The sequence below is a fragment of the Dermacentor andersoni genome, chromosome 7, assembly GCF_023375885.2.
Source record: "Dermacentor andersoni chromosome 7, qqDerAnde1_hic_scaffold, whole genome shotgun sequence".
Lineage (NCBI taxonomy): Eukaryota > Metazoa > Arthropoda > Arachnida > Ixodida > Ixodidae > Dermacentor > Dermacentor andersoni.
Genome location: NC_092820.1, coordinates 147,879,011 through 147,902,124, shown reverse-complemented (window position 1 = coordinate 147,902,124; position 23,114 = coordinate 147,879,011). Strand labels below are relative to the sequence as shown.

Here is a 23,114-nt window from a genome sequence, read left to right as displayed (position 1 = left end):
GCCCGGCCATTTGTGGTCATTTGCACACACCTGGTCACTTCACCACTTCGCATCGGTCGAATTGTTAATTGTCGCTGTGGCCGGGTCTCGAATCGTGAATTACCAGCCAAGCCTGCTGCTATGTCGGTCTGCTGTCGGGACTGTAGGTGCAAAAGACCGAAATTTAGAACGCAGATAATCAAGCAAGCTTCAAGACAGGCGAAGCAGTCAGCATGGCGCGAAGTTTCGCTTACTCAGCGCGACGAACTGCAGGTATGCAGCGCGCCCGACGCTCCACTTCGTGAGGCCTTGAAGGAAAACGGTAGAATCTGATGTTGGGATTCAGGCCTTCTTGTTCATGGCAGCCCACGACGCAGAAGTAATGACGGTGGCGCCTTTTCGAGGCTGGGCTAGGTCTCTCCGGATCGGCGTCACCGATTCCTTCTGCTCCCAGCATTACGGCACACGGAGAGTCCGTTTTCGTTAAACTATAGGCTGCGGTGAGCTCGCAGCGTGGTCGGCATGGTCTGTGAGAAGTGACGAGCCATTTCGCACTTGCAACAGGGAAGAAAAAAGTGCGAATCGACGCAAAACTCAGCCTAGATACATGCTTCGCCACAGCCAGGGCTCAATACGACCCAAGCTGGTACGACCCAGATGTCGTTTCCCGTGCCGCCACCAGGCGCCGCTACTATACCTCAAACTCCAGCGCAAGACGCCCATGACGGTACATTGCGACTTCGGATCGGCATCGTTCTTCGGAGAGCCAGGACGCCTTGATGACGCGCCTCGCTAGCACCGTTCCTTCTGTCGCAATGATCTATTTCCTACTGAAACAGCACGTAAAATGCTGTTTTAGCTTTGTTGTTAATGACAGACGGCGGACTTGATGTGCGACTGTAAGACGAGCTACCATTTTGTTTCTTTTTCTTTCTTTTTGCTCATGCACAGTATGTTCTATTTCCTAATCGTTATTGTGGCCATTCTTCACCTTTCCCTTTGAAATACTCTGCGTTTGACTCCACTCTGGGCAAAAGCGTAGGAGACATTATTACGGGCCCAACCTCTGAGATTTTCCCTGTTATCAAATCTCTCCCTCTCCGATCTGAACACCTGAATGCCGATAACACTTTTCTTTTTTGCCTCTTACATTGTTACCTTCCGAGTTCCGAGATCAGACACTGATTCTCACCTCACAGTCTAATTAACGGAAGTGTTTTAAACCCCGGCAACATAGAAACACAAGCCCGACATGTCCCCGTCACACGAGGCGTTGCTTACACCTTCCAAACCACGTCAGCACTTTTGCGAAGGCTAATTCCGTTAACAAGACGAACAAAAAAGGCGTCCTTCGGGCGGGGGAAGCGAGCATTGTTTTCGGCAAACGCCCCCCTCCCCCCCCTTCCCCCCAGGGAGCTGTCACGCGGCAATCCTTGCGCAAGTTTAGGATGCGCCGCGTCGAGCGAAAAAATTCGCCCCCCCCCCCTCTCCGCCACCGTCCCTCATTCCACCCCAACACCAATTGCATCCCCTTTCACGGTGCAGCAAACACCGGTCTTGAGAGAGAGGGGTGCGGGGAGGCACGTGGACAAGAAAAGCCTTTGTTTACCCCTCGACGCGCCTGTCACTCACACATGCAAGTGCACTGAGGAAGCGGAGTCAAGCAAGGTGCCTGGCGCAGCGTCAGACAAATAATAATAATTAAAAAAACAGCAAACAGAACCAGAAAAGAAGATGAAAGAACGGTGCCAAGCGGGTGACAAGGCCCAGCGCTTGCGAGACCGAGCAAAGCCACTGTACTAGCAGCCTGATTGGACGCTCTGCATACCTGCTTCAAAGCTGAACGCGTGCAAGTAATTTAGGGTTGGAAACAGCGAACGGGCTGGGAGAGAAGGAAAGGGAAGACGGTGGGACAGGAGATTTCGCAGGGAGTTTGTTTCAATTGTGCGCGCGACTTCTATTTTAAAGGCCCTTTTGTTCTCTTTGCCAACCGCCTTAATCTAGGTGCAGAAGGGCACGTCACCTAACGTCGTCACCGCGGACGCCACGAAAATGTCGTCAACTGTGGAACCACACAAAAGCTGCGCGCTTTCCCGGGTGGTTCTGGGCCCGTGTTCACGAAAAATGCACTTGTGCTATAGGAGTGTTCGTGAGAGCAAATAGCAACCAATCACAATGGCGTACAAAAGCCAATAGCAAATAGCACTTAAAAAAAAGTTTTGCAAATACTGGCCCTGCCTACGAATAAAACGAAACACTCGCGACGTCACGTGACTTTTTCAGGAGCTTCGCGCTGACGTCACGGCGGTCGCCATAAAGTCATACAAATCAAAAACTGGCCGAAACTGCTATCCAACCCGATTTTCTTTCTTTTATTTTTTTTCTTCTTTTGCAGTGGCACTGTGGGCGCAATCATGGCGTCGGTGACGTCACGTGAGGGATTCAGGAGGCACGCCATGGCGTTGCAAGCTACAGCACTATGAAAGGTATAACTGGCTTATTCGCAACGCCCGAAATGTGGTCTACTAACGCAGCTTAACTATATATGTTCCCTTCGAGCGCGTCTTTAAGACTGCCAGTACTAATTCGGGCACTGGAGAAGAATAATAATAAAAAGACGAATAAAGCGGGGAAAAAGAACCTCGAGCAAATAAGTCAGCCGGGAACGAGAACCACACCGCAGCAGCAGCTGCCGGAACCCACAGGCAATGTCCGCAATATGCGGAAGTGCGTTTGGCCGCCTTTGTTTGTTGTTCGTTCCGTTCCGGCGTCGTGGGGCCCGGGCCGCGCACTTGGCCGACGTTTTCGAGAGGGGGGGGGGCTTGAGAAAACAAACATCGCTCGAAGTACCACGGAGGTGGGACTAACTACACGGATGCCGGGGTGTAGCAAAGTGGCTTGCTAAGAGGATTTTTCCGCGAGGGTAAAGGGTGGGAGAGGCACCCCGAAGTGATTAGGAACTAACGAAGGCCCCTTGTTTCGCGACTCGCGCGACCGGTAAGCGAACGCGTCTAGTTCGTCTGTAATTACTAAACCCACGCGCTGTGGGATGCCGCGTCACAGTCAGTAGCGTTGTTGCGACGGCTTCGACACAATGCGCCTCTCTCTCGCCACTGCTGTGCCAGTTTTGCTGGGACTCGCAAGTGGGGGGGGGGGGAGGGGGGGGACGTATATAATACGTAGTACACGTCGAAATTACTATATAAGCGCGCTTCTTGTGTGGTCGTATCATGCGGGACCTCCCGCAGGCTAGTGGTGCAGGTACGTGTCACTGAAGTCGACAAACGAAAGGCGAGACTGAAAGGATGTGGACGAGACCGCACATACTGCACATACGGAAGAAACAACATTCGAGGACGACATGCGTGAACAGAACGAAATTAACGGCGCGAAGAAGAAAAAGGAAATGTTAGGCGTGACGTCGTGAACGATCGAACACGCGCGCGTGGATGGCGATGTGTGTTAGCCGAGATTGACAGAGAGAGAGAGAGAGAGAGAGAGAAAAAAGTCGAGCCTCGCTCCGGAGTTGTGGCCTCCGAAAATAGCACCGGTCCCCACTGTCGCCTCGACGCCATAACGTGGTGCATGCCTAAGAGACGTTTTCGCGAGTAGAGTTATGCAGCTTTCTATATAGTCACAGTTTCACTGCAGCGCTCAGTGGAAGGGAAAAAAAAAAACGCACACACACACAAGAGAAGTAACGAAATTTGAAAAGTACTTCGTTTCTCCTTTCTTTTTGCAATAAACATGCATCTCCAAGTAGTATACGTATATAAGTGTAGGTATATGCACATACGCACACTTACGTATGTACGTAAGTGTACGTATATACACTTACGCACGCTTACGTATATACGTAAGTGTACGTATATACACTTACGAACACTTACATACGCTTACGTATATAAGTAAATGTAGATACGTAAGTGTACGTATATGATCTTACGCACACTTACGTATATACGCTTACGTACGCTTACGTATATACGCAAGTGTATATAAGTGCACGTATATGCAGTGAACAGCGAGGCAGCGAGACTGACCGAGTTGCTGAACTTGGGGAACTGCCACGCACCGCCGCCGACCGCACGTCGGAACGGACTGTGACCGTCGACGACACTGTCGTCTCCGGGGCCAGGTTCGATGTCCTCCATGCCGTATCCCTGCACGAGAAGAAACGTACGGCAAGCGCGTGAAACATGTGCGAAGTAAGGGGGGCAGTACATACGAGACATGAGAGACGGTCGAGCACAATACCAGATCACCGTAATTATCGTCATGATGGATTAAACGAACCGATTTCAAGATCCGTTCCTGCGAGGAGCAGTAAAAAAAAAAAAAGAAGTCAAAATGTGCCTTGATAAAAACGGTGCATCGGACATTTGACAAATACAGTGCGCAAGGTTGGGCGAGCACCGCATAGTCGGAGTGGTAGCATGACAAAAGAAATAAAATATCAATAAGAAACTACGCATAACCCACACAACATGTAAATTACATCGCTATACATTCATAGCTCTGTAAAGCATAGGGGTCACTAACACATGGATGCGCATTGGGAAAAAGAAATTTGACTACGAATACGCGTTCATTCACTCGTTTCCATAAGACGCCCCATGGTTGCACGCTTAAACCAGGTGCACTAGTCCTTGAATCACGAAGGTGCTGGGTCACTATTCTGGGCACCATCAAATAGGTGGTGTCCAAAGCCATGACGTCTATGACGCGTTTCCAGACTCTCGCAATAGCTTCCGCCGCATGCAGCAGGCAAAAGCGTAGCCTTCGAGATCGGCGCCCGCTACCCAGAGGGCGCAGTCTCTGGAGCGGCGCGGATTTGGACACTCCCTATTCCGCCATTTTGGAGGTCTGAGCCAATCAGAGAGGCCGCGGCAGCCCCCGTGGGCGAATATATGGGCGAAAACAATATGGCGGGATTCGAGTGTTCGAAATAACACCACAGGTGAGGAGCAGTCACCCAGCGCCATTGCAGTGCCGAGGATCGATGCGGTGAACTCCTACGACACCGCGCAAGCAATTGCTACCGAACCAGCCCAGCCTAAACAAGAAAACTGGTAAACTTGTAGGACCCCCCGTTTACAATACCGTGGGCGCAGTTATGGTATCAGACGACATCCGCTCAAAAGTGAATAATTAGGAGGTTAACGAGTGAACCGTTTTAAAGAACCATCGAGAAATTGGGATTTGTCACGCATGTCAGCTGCGCGTCATCAAGAAATCCATATTTGAAAGGAGAGAACAACGCTCTCACGTGCGATCTAATAAAAATGAACTTTTCCAAAACTGCGAGAAGAGAAGCAGCAGGTATAAAAAAAAAACGCCTACGGAGAATGGCGGGGCATTGTAAGGCTTATTACACAAAGCACTCCCGGCATGCGTTCAGAATTAAAACAAAAAGAGATACAAAGTACAACTAAGGCGCATAGTCCGGTATACCCTATTACGAGTTCCGAGATAGGACGTAATTCAACCTGAATGACGTTTCCTATCAAAAGTAAACACATACACACGCATACACTTAAAGAAAAACAAAAAAAAAGAAAGAAACGACTACAACGAAACGCTAATTGAAAACGACGCAGGTGGACCGTTCCTCCAGTCCATCGGACGCCGTGTACACAGACCCCCCTGCGGCCACATGTACATCGTCGACGCTGCGTGAAGCCACGCCCCCCTGCCGTAAATGCGCACTGACGGTTCCTTTTAAACGCTCGCGACGTTGAACATGTAGGCACGCGCAAGGATGTAGGACGCGCCGTGCTGAAAACAACGCACAGCCGGACGTCCAAACTCATTTTCGGCGACGTCGTCGGCGTACAACAACAACGAAAGAAAGCAATTGAATTACCTCCCTTCGCAGAGAGCCACTCCACTATAGCAACATTATAGTTTCGTTTCAAGAGCAACGCTTGCAACACGTATTTTGTGTGTGTGTGTGTTCCGCAGCCGACCGGCCCGCCGTAATTGCTTAGGGAGAGAGCCTAAATTTAATGGAGTCGGGCCGGCCCGGGTTATGCGGAGGACGCCCGGCCAGCTTCTTTCAAAAAACATTTCCGCCGCAGGGTACGCGATTGCAAAGTGCAACGTTAAATTAGATTTGCCAAGAGGCCGACGCCGAAAGCGAACGACGCGTCGAGGCGTATTTTGTTTACGATGATCCGATATTTTAAGCCATTTTGTCGGCATAACGGTCCGCGTGTATATGCGCCCGCTGGCTGTATACACAGGTCGATTCTTAAAATGCGGTTATTACTGCGTAAGAATACTCAGGGCAGAAGCGAAATACGGCCACCTGCGCAAACGTAGCGATATGTGTACGGTGTGTAGTGTATACGCTGTATGCGTAAGTACGTGAACAGAAAGGCTACGAATATCTATTACGGTCATTCCGCGTACAACAGGCACATGCCCGAAGCACTCACCGAAGGAGAACAGCAGGTCTGCGGCAAAAGTAGCGACTGTACGAAATGTGTGTATATGCTTGTACTTGGCGTATAGTGCCCAGTATAGGCAATTATATGCGCACGGCATGCGTAGAATATGTGTACGTCTTACGCATAACACTGGGACCTTACATGCGCTGCATGGGCACGTATTTACTGCGAGACAATCACACATACACGTGTATGCGTGCGTGTGCTATGTAATTAAAGGTAAACTTGCAAACGGAACAACGCGCTGGAGTTGTTCCAGAACTGTTCGCGCTTGAAGGTTACGCTTATTTATTTATTCATTTATTTATTTATTTAAAGATACCTTACAGGCCCATGGAGGCATTGTGTAAGGGGGAGGGGGGAGTATACTCAAAGATTATACAATAATTAGAACACATATGTGAATACATATACAAAAAATACAGTGTAAGAAATGCGCTATAACATGCTGTAATGTGCTGTTAAATGCTGTACAAAAGACAAACGGAATGCTTTTGAACGCGAGAGGTCAGTGAACAACGAATTTTCACACAGTAAAATATAACCAATAGAATTACAAAGCGAGCGGAACAATATATGGCTATAATAAAACAGTATTTACGGGGTAGTAGCACAATAATAACGGGAAACTCAAGAAGATAACACGTTCGGTTATGGAGAGGTTGAGGAATGCGTTGCTAGAAGATGCCTGAATTTTGCCTGGTCACTCTCATAAGCGATGGCCTTAGGAAGATTGTTCCAAAGGCGAATGGCTCTTGGAAGAGCGGCATGGTACTATACTCTTACAGTATACTTATCAAAACAGACAAAACTTCATGTCTCTCGCTAAGGCATAGACTGGACGGCCTCCACGCACTCGCGAAACGTCAAACACGCCTAGTGGTTCAACGCCGTACCCCCATGCGCTACAACGACACCGACTCCTGCGCCAGAAGAGGAGTTTCCGAGAACCGAACTTCAGTATCTGGATCACGGGACCGCGCCGGAAGAAAACAGGCCGCGCAAAAGTATAATCGACGAAGACGATGCTGGAGGGGAGAGCGCATATATTTCCATTAAAGCATTCAGCACTAAAGTAAGGGAGCCCGGGGGAAAGGGGGGGGGGGGGTGCATAGAAACGAACGGCGAAACCCATTTTTCATCCTTTTCAGATTCATTTTCTTTTTTCCGCCTTGTGCGTTTTTATTTCGTCCGGGAGAGAGAGAGAGAAAAAAAGAAGAAAGAGCGAAAGCGCGTGGAAAAGACTCCGCTTTTATTTTCCCGAGGAGGGCCCCCCCGTCACCCGGAGGAGCTGTCTAAAAAATTCAGCGCCGTTCCATTATGTATAAAGCAGACTTGCAGAGCCTGGGATATATTAAACAGCACCATGCAATCTCCCCTCCAAGAAATAAAATAATATATATATATATATATATATATATATATATATATATATACGAAGCACGCATCATTGGGTGAACTAAAAACAAACCGTAATGTCTCTGGTCGTAGACCACATACCGATTCTGAGCTCTGTTTCTCTCTCTTTCTTGTCGCTGCTATGTTTTTCTTAATCTTTCTTTCTTCCTAAATCGGCTATTCCGCTCATTTTCTTATTTATTTATCTGCGCTCAACTATCGTGGAGGAAAGGAAATAGCAAAAGTGGCAGAAATAAGCGGGTTTCACATAACATGTGACGATCGGCCTCCACCAGCTTCTTTTCTCTCTCTCTCTCTCTCTCTCTCTCTCTCTCTCTCTCTCTCTCTCTCTCTCTCTTATTTTTGAGCAGTAATAAATAATACCGTCCGAAAAAGAAAAAGAAAAACGACACTTCAAAAATGAATTTCATAAACTGCAATATTCACTCCAATGCCTAGAGCCGGGCATGCCTTTCTGGGAGTTGAACTTGGGTCCAAGGGTTATCAAAAGTGCATCACATGACTGTGAAGAAAGCTCATCTCAACTCTTGAGCAAGGGGAGTTTTCAATGGTTTCTCATGAAGAGTGAGTGAGTGAGTGAGAGTGAGTGAGTGAGTGAGTGAGTGAGAGTGAGTGAGTGAGTGAGTGAGTGAGTGAGTGAGTGAGTGAGTGAGTGAGTGAGTGAGTGAGTGAGTGAGTGAGTGAGTGAGTGAGTGAGTGAGTGAGTGAGTGAGTGAGTGAGTGAGTGAGTGAGTGAGTGAGTGAGCCGACGATGGCGCGTGCCATAACATGCAAACCCTGTGTGTAGCAAGTCGTTTAACGTCTTCGCCCAATCCTAAAAAAAATTATACGGCGAAGTTAAATAGTGGTCCCAGAGGGAGAGCAATGCCCTCTTATGAAGTGAACACGAAAAACGAAACGACAAACCAAGCGTAAAAAGGCCAGGGAAAAGGGGACGAACGTAATGAGCAACTGAGCGAACAAAGAAGGAATGAACGACAAGAAAAAAAAAAAAGAAAGAAATAACGAATGAATGAGAAAGCGATGAAAGATAAAGAAGCAAGGTTACGGAAGGAACTAAGAAAAAGAAAATTGCCGCTAACCACATGTTTCGCAATGTCGGAGACCTCGCTTCATCGGGATGCAAAGAACCACTAAGTATGAAAACGTGACGCAGACACCTATACGTGTTTATGCGCAATGGCCGCTAGCGAAGCTAAATGCCTCACACCGCGACGATGGCTCCGGCGGGGCACGGCATCTCACCGGGGCATAAATGCACACTGGGCGAATTTCGCCCGGTAAATTAAACCGGCCCACTCTCACCGCAGACCAGCGCGCGTACGCTCCGTTTCGTGCTCAGTAGGCAGGGAGGAAAGGTAGGCACTACGGGAGGGAACTTTACGCGTCAACAAAACCGAAGCCGAGAAAAAAGGGCCCGAGACAATTCGCGAGATCGTACGTAAAATGTGTGAAAATGAACAGCGATCAAGCTGAAGACTTACGAAGGACGGATTACGGACGACATATTTTATGAATCACTGTCGCAGTATCATCCTTCCTTGGCGGTGAAGCAGCGCACTGACAAGGCGAAGGCACACAAGAATGCACGACGCTCGCTGCCCTCGCAATGTTTCATTTCAGACCACATACTTTGCGCACCATCAGACGTCAAAGAAAGGTGAGGCAAGATTAAAAGCATTTTTCAAATTAATTTGCCCGCGCATACTCGGGCGTCAAAGATGGGCAAGCTATCTATCATGGTGTGCAATCCTATCCTATTGTTGCACCCGTAATGAAAATTTTTTTATTACACATTCTTTCCCTCTTTTTCCTAGCGTTCTTCCAAAAAGGCAACCTCACCATGGCTCAGAAGACCAGATGGCTGACTGATACAAACCTCTCCGCTCTTGTGAATGTGAAAAGCCTCGACTATTTCCCTGGTCAGCTGATCCTTATGCTGATCCTTATGTAGAGTGGCCAGCACCCATGTTGTGAGCAGTGCCCTTTATTGTGGGAATGAATGTTTCCCCCTATAGTGACATTTTCTGCTCCAAAAGTCTCGAGTGCGGGTTATAGACGGATTTAGATCCTTATTCACTTTTGAGGCTGTAAATTATTTCACACTGTGTACTGGGCCGACATTGCACTGGGCCGATGCGGAGGCTACGCAAAGTAGTGCAGCCATAGAAGTGTCACTCCGCGCGTTTCACGGCGCAGTTGCTTTTTTTTTTTTTATTTACGACCACCTTTCTAGAGCACTAGACTCCAGACGTTACAACTAATACTTGTTCACACAAGGTTACGTCAAATCGTGCACCTCCGCGCTTCCAGCGTATGCGGCGCACTACGTTATTGCCGCGACTGCAAGCGGTGTGCTGCGGCCACCGCGGCGGTGCCGGCGACAAATTTCGGCACAGTTCGAGACACAAACGCGTGGAGCTCAATTTTACGGCGAATTATGCAAGCAATTAGGCGAATATGTAAACAATTAGGCGACGCGTACATATCATTCCTTTTTTTTTTGGGGGGGGGGGGGGGGGGGGGGGGGACGACGCACTACTTTTTGGTCGCGGATGCATGCAGTGGGAGAAGTATCTCTAGTCTTCGTAGCGTCGCCTGCTATGTACGAAACGGAGTACAACGAAATGACCTGTGTAACGAAAGAATAATTCCGTCGCCGTTCTATTGTGAACTGTGCGGTGCGCTACCGTTTGAAACAAAGTGACCCGTATAACGAATGATCTCGGAGGCCCCCCAACGCTTCGTTATGAAGGCGTCCTGCTTTTATGCATGTACGACTGACAACCTTTCTTTACTGCAGCTTATTTTTGAAGGACGCGCGCAGACACGAGACGGTGTGTTTCGATACGAGCTCGTCCCATCGTTCATCGCGTCGCGTATCTTCTTCGTTTTGCATATGTTCTAATACTAGCAGCCAACGGTAGGCTGAAAGACTGCGCGTACGCGATTTTAACGACTCTGTTTACAAGCCCTCGGTCATCTTTTTTCGCAAGCTCGGCTTCGCCGATCGTTGAGTTGGCTTGCGCAGCTCCTGTTTCGAGACCGCACGCGAGCACCTCACGTCCGTGTTCCTCTGCTTAGGCGTACGTTTCCCTGGGCATGCCTCGCATTTTAACAGCGGTAAAATATCCCGTCGACTGACGGCGATGTACACATTTCAGCACGCGATTTGTTTTCGACCGTTCTGTCGAGTATGTATAAGCAAGAAGACAAAAAAAAAGTACACGGACAAATAGGGATAACTAGTCCGGAACGAACAAGTCAAATTCAAATTCTTTATTTCCAAAACAAGTTTGGAAGTTGACAGTGCTAAAAGCTGCGGTCTGCAGCTTTACAGAGGCCCGGACAACATATTCAAAGCAGGGCTTGACTTCGACGTGCGTGTCGAAAAAAGAAAGTGGTTTATGTACAGAATGGTTTATATATACAGTCGAACCCGTGACCTCGCCTTCTAGCGAGCGGAGAGAATGAAAAACTTTTCGGCCGCGCCATTGAGCAGGCGAACGGCAGGACGTGCAACATAGCCTCTGAGATGGGCGTATACGAGTCGCGCGCGCGGTAGTTTAGCGCCGGTGATCTCTGAGGCCACGCTTCGAGGGGTAACAAGCGACGCCACCTCTGAGATTGTGTGTATGTGTGTTTAAGGATCCGCTGATAAAACAAAACTCGCGCGCTCTCAAGTCGTCAGTGCCCAGCCGAACGACGCGCTGCGAACTGCGGGTTTGGAAACTATATGCACACAAGAGCGCCAGCCATCGCACGCAGAGTTCGCGTGACGAGCCGCGGGAAAGGCTTGTCGCAGCGTGTGCATACAATCCAAGCACACGTACTTTCTCTCAGAGAGAGAGAGAGAGAGAGTCACAAGAAGGTCAGCGATGTCGCTGCGACAATATTTGGCCTCAGCGGCACGTCCTACAGGCGCGACACGACACGGCGACACCCGGATGAGTGATACGTGCGGTACGTATGCGCGCACGGCACCCCCCCGTCTTTACATATCCTTGTCGGGCTTGTGCACACACAGCTGATCAACGTCTCTGGACTCTCGTTATGCGACGGGCGACATCGCGCCGAATGGGCCGGGGGCCTGCCCGCGGTATACCCCCGACAGCTGTCGCAAAAGAAGAAATCGCAGTTTCGTCATAAGGGCAAGACGCACCAGTCACGTGTTAGCGTAGTGTTCGCGATTAGGTGCAGGGCAAGCGAAGACCAAGAAAGCAAGACTACAAACATGGCGTCCTCAATCCCCCCTGCCCTTTTTTTTTTCGCTTTGGGCCCTTACACTGCCCCCATCCATGAACAGCCGCAACCATCTAGCTCAATTCATCGGCTCTACTAAACTCGTTAGTGATGAACGGTGGTCGAACAAACGAAAGTCGCGGGAGCCCAACGTTTTGAACAAACGAACTTCTTGTCTTCGTCCGGCCAGAAACTGTTTTCCCTAGCGGAACGCGTAGCTGACTCTTCCCTACCCTCAATGGGGGAGGAGGAAAACTTGCGTCTTTGAACGGTCACTTCTTTTTTGGATAGTCACTTGTTAGTGACCCGCAATGTCTACACCCGACCCACAACGTCTTATGCACTACCCACAGAATGAATGAATGAATGAATCTAGATTTTAACATCGGAAAGTGTGCGCCATCCACTGCAAGCTCACGCATTCAAGAGCAAACACTTTGGCCAATACGTCCCACATGCGGTATGCGCGCTTTCAACGGCCGTAAAGGGAACGCACCTCAACCCTCCGGCGCCAACGTCGTGGGAACGCGCCTGTCACCACCGGCGCCAATTTCGATCGCCACGAAGAACACACGCAAAACGACGCGAAGCAAACGCGAAAACAAACAAGAACGCACAAGAACAAACACAGAACAAACAAACATACAAGAAAAACGAAGCAGAGAAGAAAAGAAATTCCCCAAAATGAGTTCTAACGGAATGCCATAAAGAGGACAGCGCCCACCACGTTATACGCTCAGCGCATCAACGACAAGGAGATGGAACTCGTTGCCGCATGTTCCCATTACACAACTGCACCGCTCCCTGACCGGAGTCGAGGAAAGAGACACGTCAGCAATGCGCAACCTCGCAGAGGGACAAGGAAACGAAGGGCTGGCGCAGCACGTGTGCATGTATATGCGCGTACACGGCCGACGAATCGCTAATGAAGACGTGATGTCCGATACGACATGGGCGCGCGCGCGCGCGGGCATTAGCATCATGGAAATCGGCGGCAATCACGTCTCGAGGCAGAGACGTTACAGAGGCACCTACCACCAGCCATAAAAGGAAGGAAGGAAAGACGTCGCCGCCAGCAGTCGTTCCGTGTTTTCCAACTAGGCTATTGAGAGCCGTATAGACTTTCCTTCAAAAAAGTTGACTATAGCCAAAGGTCTTCCACGGGGTCTGCAAGCACGGCGGTTTGGGTAGCAAACGTGGCTTTGCCCTAAACCTTGTCCTTCTGGGTTCAAACGACTTTGCGAGCTTGCAAATCGACCGCACCAAACGAAACGTAGCGCATCTGAAATGCAACAATTCGTGATGTTTTAAGCGTGTAGGCAGAGAGTAATTGTCTACAACTGTGTTTAGACAACTGCCGACGCTTGGATATGTAGAAAGACGAAGCATAATAAATAACGCCACAAGAACGTTCGAAGCCACAGGCCCACGAAGTTCAGACGAATCAATTTGCTGCACCGTCGTTCGCAACATGGCGGAACGAGTCGCAGCGCCAGAATTCCCTCTGGTGGCATTTGTGGAAAATTACGCGAAGTGGAACAGGACCTCCGAGATTGTAAGACTCCCCTCGCCGGATCTCGGAGGCCCTGTATAACGTGAAAACGATCGAGTGTGATGAATATAAGCAGGAGTGCCGCCGTTAGCTGAGAAAAAGAGCGACTCGGAGACGCTGGGTGTGGCACGACTGCGATCTGTAGACTCGCGAAGGACTCGACCTCTGCACAGCCAACGAGCTAACCTGCCCCCTTTCCTGCCCCCTCGTCACCCCCGATCTGTTTCGGACAACCGATCCTCCAGCACGAATCCAGCGAGCACAAATTTATTTAGGGGACACGACGTATCAAAACATAACAGAGTATTTAGCATATAACATTACCCGCGTTCTACCTGGCAGTGATGGAGCATGCGCAGTCGGCGGTTGAAGTAGAAGGGTGACTATGTGCTGAAATACTCGAAATATGAGTGCCTAAATAGAAAGCTGCGTCACTCCCACTGGGATAAATGCTTCACCTACTGAGCGAGAAATTTTTTTGAAGGAAAACAAAGGACATGAACGGAGAGAGGTAGAACAAAAATGTTATGACGGATAAGCGAGTAGAATATAGTAACGACGTATAAGACGAACAAGAAATATAGACACGAAGAACAGTAGGTGTAATCTATAAATGCGCGACAAAGAAACAAAGAAGGAAATAACGATAGCGCGACAGCACCCGTCACTGTCCCGTGAAAGAACCGCGATTTGCATAACGCGTGACGTGTCTATTCGTTACCGAATTCTTCCATGCACCGGGCCGAGGTCGTTAAAACGACACGCTCCTGCCGGCCAAGTACTTTTTTTCGCCTCCAACAATTCCACGCGTAACACACACAGTGTGTGCCATACATAGTGTGCTGTCTTCCTCGAGTAGCGCGGAGCTCTCTCTCTCTCTCTCTACTCATAGCACCCTCATTTATAACCCTTAAAAGTGAACGTTACGCTCTGGTGACCACCTAGCTGACACGACACGCATAGGTCGGGTGCGATATATCCCTGACAATCCAGAAAACTTCTCAAGGCCGCCGACACACACACACACACACACACACACACACACACACACACACACACACACACACACACACACACACACACACACACACGCACGCACGCACGCAGAGGCACGCACGCACACACACAAAAGTAGACCGCCATCCTACCACCTGCCTCTCTTTCTCTTCTTTCGCACATGAACGGAAACAAACCACGCGCCAGCCAATTTCTCCTCCTTCCTATTATATATATCCCTTACTCTCAGCCCTCACGAAACGGTCGGCGTCAGCAGGACACCCCCCCCCCCCCTCCCCCCGCTTCCCAACATCACCGGCATAAACCTCGGCAGCACCCGCGATACTTATCTTCATTACGCCCCGAACACGTGCAATGCGCATATATTCAACTAAGCACCGCACGCTTCCCCCGCCGCGTACGCCAATCTTAGACCTCTTGTACTACTGAGAGCTCAAATGGCCGCTGCTTCCTGGATGGTAAAACAGCCCGCGGACGACATCAGAGCCGCGAGCGGTACAACAAAAAAGCGACATAAGCGACACCCAACGGCCACCACCATGCACCACCACCTTTCGACGCCGAGAACTCGCACACAGCGCCACTGCGCGGGCACCCCCCTCCCCTCCCCCTCCTCCCCATCCCCGCCGATATACATATATCCATCCCGTGCGCGCAACGAGAGCATTTCGCGTGTAATGACTTCTAATTAGCCAACGCCCTTACACTCCAAATCTGTGCCTTCGGGGAGCCTTCTTTTTCCAGTCGACTCCTTTCCTCGTCGTTTTCTTTACTTCCCCCACCTTTCATTTATCTATTACCTCATTTCTCTATCTCTATCTGTTCACTAATCTATCCTTCGACGTAGGTGGCGAGTCGAAAGGAAGCCCCGTATTTTTCAACACCTTTTCCTCGCCGAGTGGTCGTCGGTCCTACTCGCTAGCGCCCCGGTGTACGCAGTCTATATGGAGGAGAAAGAGAAGCGGTCGTTCGGAAGGCGAGATAGCTGTTATGCTGCGCTGAAGGCACCGCTTGTAGTTCGTACCTTTAAGAGGGTGGGGTAGGCAGACGGGCGCTCTTTGCGAGTAAAAGCCGGCGGTCCTGCTGGTGCTTCCTGCCCGATGACAAATGGCTCTCAAAGTCCTCGCGATAAACCACAGCCTACGAGTATAGTCTACTTCGCGGGGGACAGTTGGTGTGGTGTATATATACCTCTCTCAATAAGGGAGGGAGCGTCCAAGAACTGCTCTCAATTCGTGTGATCTTGATGCACGTAATGGTTCTTGCAGTTACTACGAACACTTGTAGCCACTTGTAGCCCTTGGAACGTTAAGCGCCATGAATCAATCAAACAATCTGTCACAATCAACATTCGCTCAGCTCTAAGAAAATGCAGTGTGAGTAGCCGTGTTTTAAAGGAGTGGCTAGGAATGACATCATTATCGCGTTCGGGACTCACATGCTGGAAATACCGTTTCGGGCCATTGTTGGGGAACAAAACACGTGGCTACGGCGTCATGTCCAGGCTGACCTAGCCTAATTTATTATTTTTTTCGCAGCGTCAAGTGTTACGGGTAACTCGTCCGCCCCGATTCGTGTGATGTCCAAATGCGGCAGGTATCGGGATCATGTTTATCAACGGCGTAACATCGGGTCAAAAGAAGCGGAACTTTTTTGCGATTATAGTAAGCGAGCATTCTCTGTCGTCATTTTGCTTTTAACAGCGGTTCACGGACCAGACGAAGCCGTCGCCGGCAGAAAAGGAAAAAAAGAAAGCTCCGCGAGTCCCCTCAGGAGCTACACTCCGGGACCACGGTTGTTTGAGCCCTCGTGCCGTAGTCCTGCCGCTCAACATACGTTGTTCGTTGTGCCATCGTGCCACCGCTGTCGTCGAGCAGCCGTAGGCAGCCTTTGATTGTTTACTGACTACTACTACTACTACTAAGTACTGTGACGTTTCTTACGAATTTTTTCATGCTATCAAAAAAAAATTACTGTAGTCTGAACAGGAGTAGCCATAAGCGTTAAAGGCTGACAAAATCCCTCACTTTCACTTCTATAAAGAAACTTCTGCTGTTTCCGCTATATACGCCATCACCGCTTGTATTACTATTAGTACTAACTCTGCTTTTTTTACTACATTAACTACCAGCACTACTATTACTACTACCAACTACAGTTTTCACTACGCTAAGTTACCAGCACTACCGCTACTACTACTACTACTACTACTACTACTACTACTGCTGTTTCCACTGTTATTTTAACCACTCCTCTTGTTGAAGCTGGCGTAGGGTTTTTTTTCTCCTCAAAACGAACCGCGCGCATTGAATATTCTACGCCGCCTCAGGCCAGGCAGCCGCACAGCTTTAAATGGCGCTTGTTTTTTTTTTTTTCGAACGGTCATCGCTACACACCTGTGCCCCTAGGCGGCGCGCGCAAGCAAGACGACGCGCCGAGAAGCCTTTGGAGCCCGTAAAACTACTCATCATCCGAGAGGGAATGCGCATGACCTCGAAATCGCCAGAAAAACCGGGACGCACGGCTGCCACACGACCACGACAGATGAGAAACAGAAGAAGAAAACAAAACAAAAGCTAGTTAAATTTAGAGAAGCCGGGCCACACAGGGACATGTCGACAAGGAGACAGCTATAACAGGGAAAGAAAGAGAGAAAAAATGAAAGATTTGCACAGCAAGAAACTTACAAATTGGAATGGGAGCGTATACATGACGGTTTCTGCCAGATAGGCAGAAACGTGTGTGTGTGTGTGTGTGTGTGCGTGTGCGTGTGCGTGTGTGTGTGTGTGTGTGTGTGTGTGTGTGTGTGTGTGTGTGTGTGTGTGTGTGTGTGTGTGTGTGTGTGTGTATATAAGCTATGGGCCTTGGGCAAGAATGAAGCAGTGTGCACTATGTAACGTCGCAAAACGTGGACGACGAAGCAACGTGCTCATACACCACGACGCAGAGCCCTCAACCCCCCGTGTACACACCTATCGAGAAATGCGAGTTTGATGGTAATCGCGGTATACCGAGGATATAGGGCGCGGTGATGCGCGGCGAGCAAGGTGTGCGATGGGTGTGACGACTCTAGGCGCTGGAGGGGGGGAGGGAATTGAGCCGTGTACAGCCACGATTTGAACCTACCTGTACGCAGCTATTCCCATGCATGTAACCCGTTATGGAGGCTGCCGGATTTGACGACCCGTCTCCTATGTATAGGTCTCGAATTGGACGAGAAGACGCGATTTTGCATATATATATATATATATATATATATATATATATATATATATATATATATATATATATATATATACGACGAAAGAGGGCAAATGCACGTGATCTGGCGGTGCATTATAAGTTCGTGGATGCTTAAAGAATATTCGAAGTCACACACACACACACACACACACAAAAGAAAGAAAGAAAGGGGTTGAACAATGAAATCGGCGGACTAGTTCCGACACGCGCGAACACCGACCGACCTCCTGCGTGACGTCATCCGGTGACCACCAACATCTGAGAACATCGGCGACGGCCGGCGCCATGCTCGGCTAACCTAACCCTAACCTCACCTTAACCCTAACCTAACCTGCTCGAAATTTTGGCGATTAAAACCATTAAATCCCGATACGTAGCATCGTGATCGGTTTGACAAAACGTGGGAGAACAATGGTCGGAGGCACCCCAACGTAAATTTTCGGGAACATTTCACTAGTGCCTCTACGTTTACCTAACGTCACAACCGCACGCAGAAAGGAATACACACAGCAGCAGACGACGCCACTAGTTTACCAGCACGCGCAGCTTCAAACCACTGTTAACGCTTCAATTAAACTCATCCCGGACGTGGGCCCAACAATGGATGTCGCGTCCCGAAGGCGCAGAAGCTAGCGCGACATATAAAGTGCAACACAAAGGAGAGGAGGAAGACGGTTAGACAAAACCACCTCAGACAACATCTTGCAAGCGTAACCTCGAACCTGCCTTGAGCGACACCTACTACAAAGCTCGATTCCGGACCCACAGTATACAGCTCTGTCGGCCATAATTTGAGCGCAACGAGCAAGGAACGTATCAAAAGAAACAAAATGTTTGCCCTTTGAACGTGAGAAAGACAAAATGAGATGCTCGGCAGAGGTGAGACCAGAGTGTGCAGACCCGGTGGAATGAACGCTTTCGAGAAAGAGAGAGAGAGAGACTGCAAGAAGATCCGCCACTACATTCGTAGAAAAAGCCAACACGGCAGTCGGCACGCCAACGATGTGGCAGCGAGGACGACAATGCCGACGCGTCAGCTTTAAATCGAACGTTGGCGTGTCAGCGGTGCCGGGACGGGATGAGAGGGACACGCGAACGGAAAGCGGCGAGAAAGAGGGGGCAACACAGTGAGCTAGCTGCCGGCGATATAGTTACGTGCCTGGCAGAGGGGCGCGGCCAGCATTTTGCACGATCTGCGCCGAAGTTTCTCTGGAGCCTCGTCGGTCAACCACCGCCGGCGACGCGCACAAAGCTGCAGACGCGTGCGCGGTATTTCCAACCCATGGTCTCCGAGATTGGATGCGGTGCGACCGCGCCACTTGAGGTTAAACGAATAGATAAATGTTCAAAACATGGCTCGAATGACGTGTTGCCCGCTATAGCGATCGCTTCCGGCACATGCTGCCAACAAAAACATGGCCTCCGGGATCGGTTTCTGCTACGCAAGGAAGAGCCCGCTGCTGGGGCACGGATTTGGGCGCCACCTATTCAAGATATGTGTGTTAGAGACAGCAATCGGAGGAATGCACAATGGGCTGTCCTATACATTTGGCGAAGATACTTGGGGAGTAGAAATACAAGATCGAGCAAGGAAGAAAACGCGTTTGCCAACGCATGAAGAGACCATGTCACGCCGTCAAAGGCGTTGCTAGCATACAGCCTAGTTCGTAATCAGGTGGCCAACCTGGTCGCCTGCGAAGCTGTAGTCCAGGCCTTTGGCGTTCCACTCGCCGGAACCCAGACGAATTCTGACGGCAAGCGAATGCGCAAGCTGTTACCCACATTCGAAATTCACGAAGCGTCTTCTGCAAAGCGCACCCTTAAATCCGCTCGCCAAACAGGGCGACACTCAATATGTCAAGTACGAAACCAACATTCTAAGCCAGAACACGAATACTAACCGGCCAAAAGACCGGGAGACAGATCTCAATCGCTGCATCTATTGCGATGAACACGCGCCAGACAAAACACATCGTATAAATAAACCAGTTTAAAACTTCAGCCACGTGATGAACGTTGCAGACGGCGGCTGCTTCTGCTGTGGGGCAGCATTTGAGACGGATACCCAAGAGACTACACATGGAGAATTCAGCCACGAGAGGTACGTTGCAGACGACGGATGCATCTACTGAACGGCATCATGCGTACAGTATACGACACGGATACCCACATCATGTGGATAAACCACGGGAGGGATTCAGTCACGAAAGGAACGTTGCAGACGATGGCTGCTTCTGCTACGGGGCTCCAGACGTAAAATATCCGTGACGGATACTGAAGAGATTGCGCGTGGATAATCACAGGAGAGGTTCGGCCAGCCACGACAGGAACGTTGTAGGCGATGTCTTCTTCTGACCTTCTGACACAGGGCAGCAGACGTACAATATCCGGCATGGATACCCACGTCACGTGGATAAACCACAGGAGAGATTCAGTCACGAAAGGAACGTTGCAGCCTTCGACGAGGGCTGCTTCTGCTGCTGCGGCGGCGAGCAGACGTAAAATATCCTGAACCGCCAACAAAGCACGTTGCAGAGAAGGAGGAGGCTCCAGGATGCGCAGTTGCATTCCATGTCTCGCGGCCGACACAGCAAGTTATGATACGAAGTCGCGGAGCAGGCCTCATCGGGGGGAAGCGGAGGGGAACCGCCGAACATTAAATACCAAGCAAGTACGCGAGCCTGTAGCCCCTGCCGTGGAACAACCGAGTGTCGAAGCCGTTTGCCTCGACAGACCGTCCTCATCTATTCGCCACCTTCACGTCTCATCGTTCTGCCTGCGTCGTATATTTCAGGGGCTCGGGGGGACGGATCGCGGTATAACGCAGCAGGCACGGGCGGCGTAGGTGCGAAGGAGCCCGATGCAGTCTCGAAAACTAGAGAGAAGCGGCGAGGGAGACCCGAAGCAGACGGCAGCCACACAGACAGACGGCGCCGCAATCCGGTCTCCTTCCCACGCGGGGTCTCAGGCGCGCGAAGAGAGCCGAGTCTGCGCCAGACCGGACGGCTCCTTCGACCTTGAAGGGTGCCGCGTCAAGGTCAGCGACGCACGTGTTGCACCGCCGAAAAGTAGCGGCGGCATCCAGCGGGGGCGGGGGCCGGGCCGTAACAACCTCCCAACCCCCCACCAAGTCCCGGCTATCGACACTCTTGCAACATACTCTAGGTGGCGTTGCTATAGGCTAGCGCCGAGTTTGTAAAAGGCCACTGTGAGATTGGTGAGGCTGTGGGTAAGGTGCGAAATTTTGTCATCCCAGAGCTTCGGACGCACGGTGCTCCCTAGGATCAGGGTCCGTATTCACGAAGCATTCCTTATGCTAGACGACTACGTAGGAACAAGTACCAGACAATAGTGACGGCGAAGGTGTTTACGAAAGCCACTTACGATAATACGTTCTTAAGAACAAAAAAGCTAAAAGCCATCAAACGGAGGCAAATACCACAGGTTGATGGCATGGCAGGAGAACTACCTCGAGCTATGACAAATATAACAACGTGGGGAGTGGTTTTGCCCGCAGTATATAATCGCATACGCTTCAGGGAGTCAAAAGCGGCAACTTTTAAGGAACTGACAGTTGCGGCATGGCATCGGCGGGACTGACCTGATCCGGCGTGGAGGAGCTGTCGGTGCTGTTGTGGCCCGTGGTGTCCGGGTTGTGGTGACCGCGGCCCCCCGCGCTTCCGCCTCCCCCGCCCCCTCCGCCCCCTCCGGAGCCCCCTCCGCCCCCCGAGCCCCCGCCGCTGCTGTTGTGGTTGTTGTTGTTGTCGCCCAGGTCCCCGGGCTTGCTGTCGCGCTCGTCTATCACCAGGTCGATGGGCATCTTGCCCTTCAGGCAGCTGATGTACCGCTGGCAGAAATTGTCGCACAGCTCGTGCACCTGCAAACAGGGGAAACAAAAAAGAAAAACAGGTGGGGTTGGTGACGTTGTAATTCGTCTGGTTGAGAATCGTTCAGTGAGTAACTCAAGCTGACTGTCAAGATGAAGTCACGGAGAGACTCTCACTACGAGATCGATATATGTTTCGATGGACACTCAGGTTAGTGCTATCTATGTTCGATAGACTCTCAAGGTGAAGTTACAGAGTCGATAGAATCTCGGGTGTAGCTACTCGGTCAACAGAAAATCGATATGAAGTCAATGAGTCAATAGATTGTCAGTATAAAGCCATTCAGAGTCAACAGGCTCTGAAGATGACGTTTATCTTTCTCAAAAATGTCGTATGCACCCCATGCCAAATAAAAGCAGGCATGTTCCCACGCGAACCATGTGTTCATTTTAAGTATTAAATTTTCTTTCTTAGAAATAAAGTCACACGACTCTCAAGATGAAGTTATTGATTCAACACACTTTCAAGCTGAAGTTGTTGAGTCAGGCTTTCAAAACGAAGCTACGGGTAGACTCTTAAGAAGAAGCTTTAGCTCAGGCCCAAGTGCGACGCGGCCTATTCAAATACATGTAAAACGCGGTAATGCTTTCTGGGATGGACTCATTTTAATGAAATTTGTTACACTTGAAAGAAAAAGTTAAATTCTAGTGACTGTTGGAAGTAGAATTTCGATTTAGGGACTGAATTTTGCTAAAATAGTTTTAGGAAGTTCGAAAAACAGGAACAGAAGCACGAAGTTTACAAATTAATAGCTCTGGATCAAGAACACACATCGCGGTTCTACAAACGGCATCCATCAGATCATTCAAAGCGGACAAATTCCATACGTCAATCTATATCTTGCCTGAATTCGTTACGCTGTGTACAAGGGTTTTCCAAAAGCTGTATGTTAATATTGCTAAATTTTTTTTAGACTCATGTATAACATATCAATTTTGTCCGCTTTAGGTGCACTATTAGATGCAATTCACACAATTGTGATATCATTTTTCATTTCTGAGTTATAGTTGTAAACTTGATAATTTCGTTTTCTCAAAATTATCAATTTTTGCCAATTTTCAACAAAATTTGACGACCTAAATCAAAAATTCAAAACCAAACGTTACGAGATTTTCAGTTATTCTTTTAAATGCAACAAACCCCGTCAAATTTGGTGCAGTGGTTGCCGAGAAAAACAAATTCTCCTTTTACATATATTTAGATAGGTGTACTCGAGCTAAAGCTTCTTTTTAGGACGAAGTTATTGAGCAATGAGTCTCTCAAGACGGACTTAGCAAGTCAGTAGACTTTCAAGCTAAAGTTGTTGAGTAGACAGTCTCTCAT

The 23,114-nt window shown here is 49.6% G+C and overlaps 1 protein-coding gene across 4 annotated transcripts in view; it reads right to left on the bottom strand.

Annotated features, from left to right (window-relative positions):
- The window catches only part of hth (Meis homeobox homothorax), a 369,843-nt gene that overhangs the window by 252,666 nt on the left and 94,063 nt on the right, over positions 1-23,114 (bottom strand). For all 4 annotated transcript variants that reach the window (XM_050180825.3, XM_072289362.1, XM_050180826.3 and 1 more), the window contains exons 6-7: positions 21,506-21,781; positions 4,023-4,142 (exon numbers count right to left, since the gene is read on the bottom strand). In XM_050180825.3, the coding sequence (XP_050036782.1) occupies positions 4,023-4,142; positions 21,506-21,781 (396 nt within the window). The remainder of the gene's footprint in view (positions 1-4,022; positions 4,143-21,505; positions 21,782-23,114) is intronic.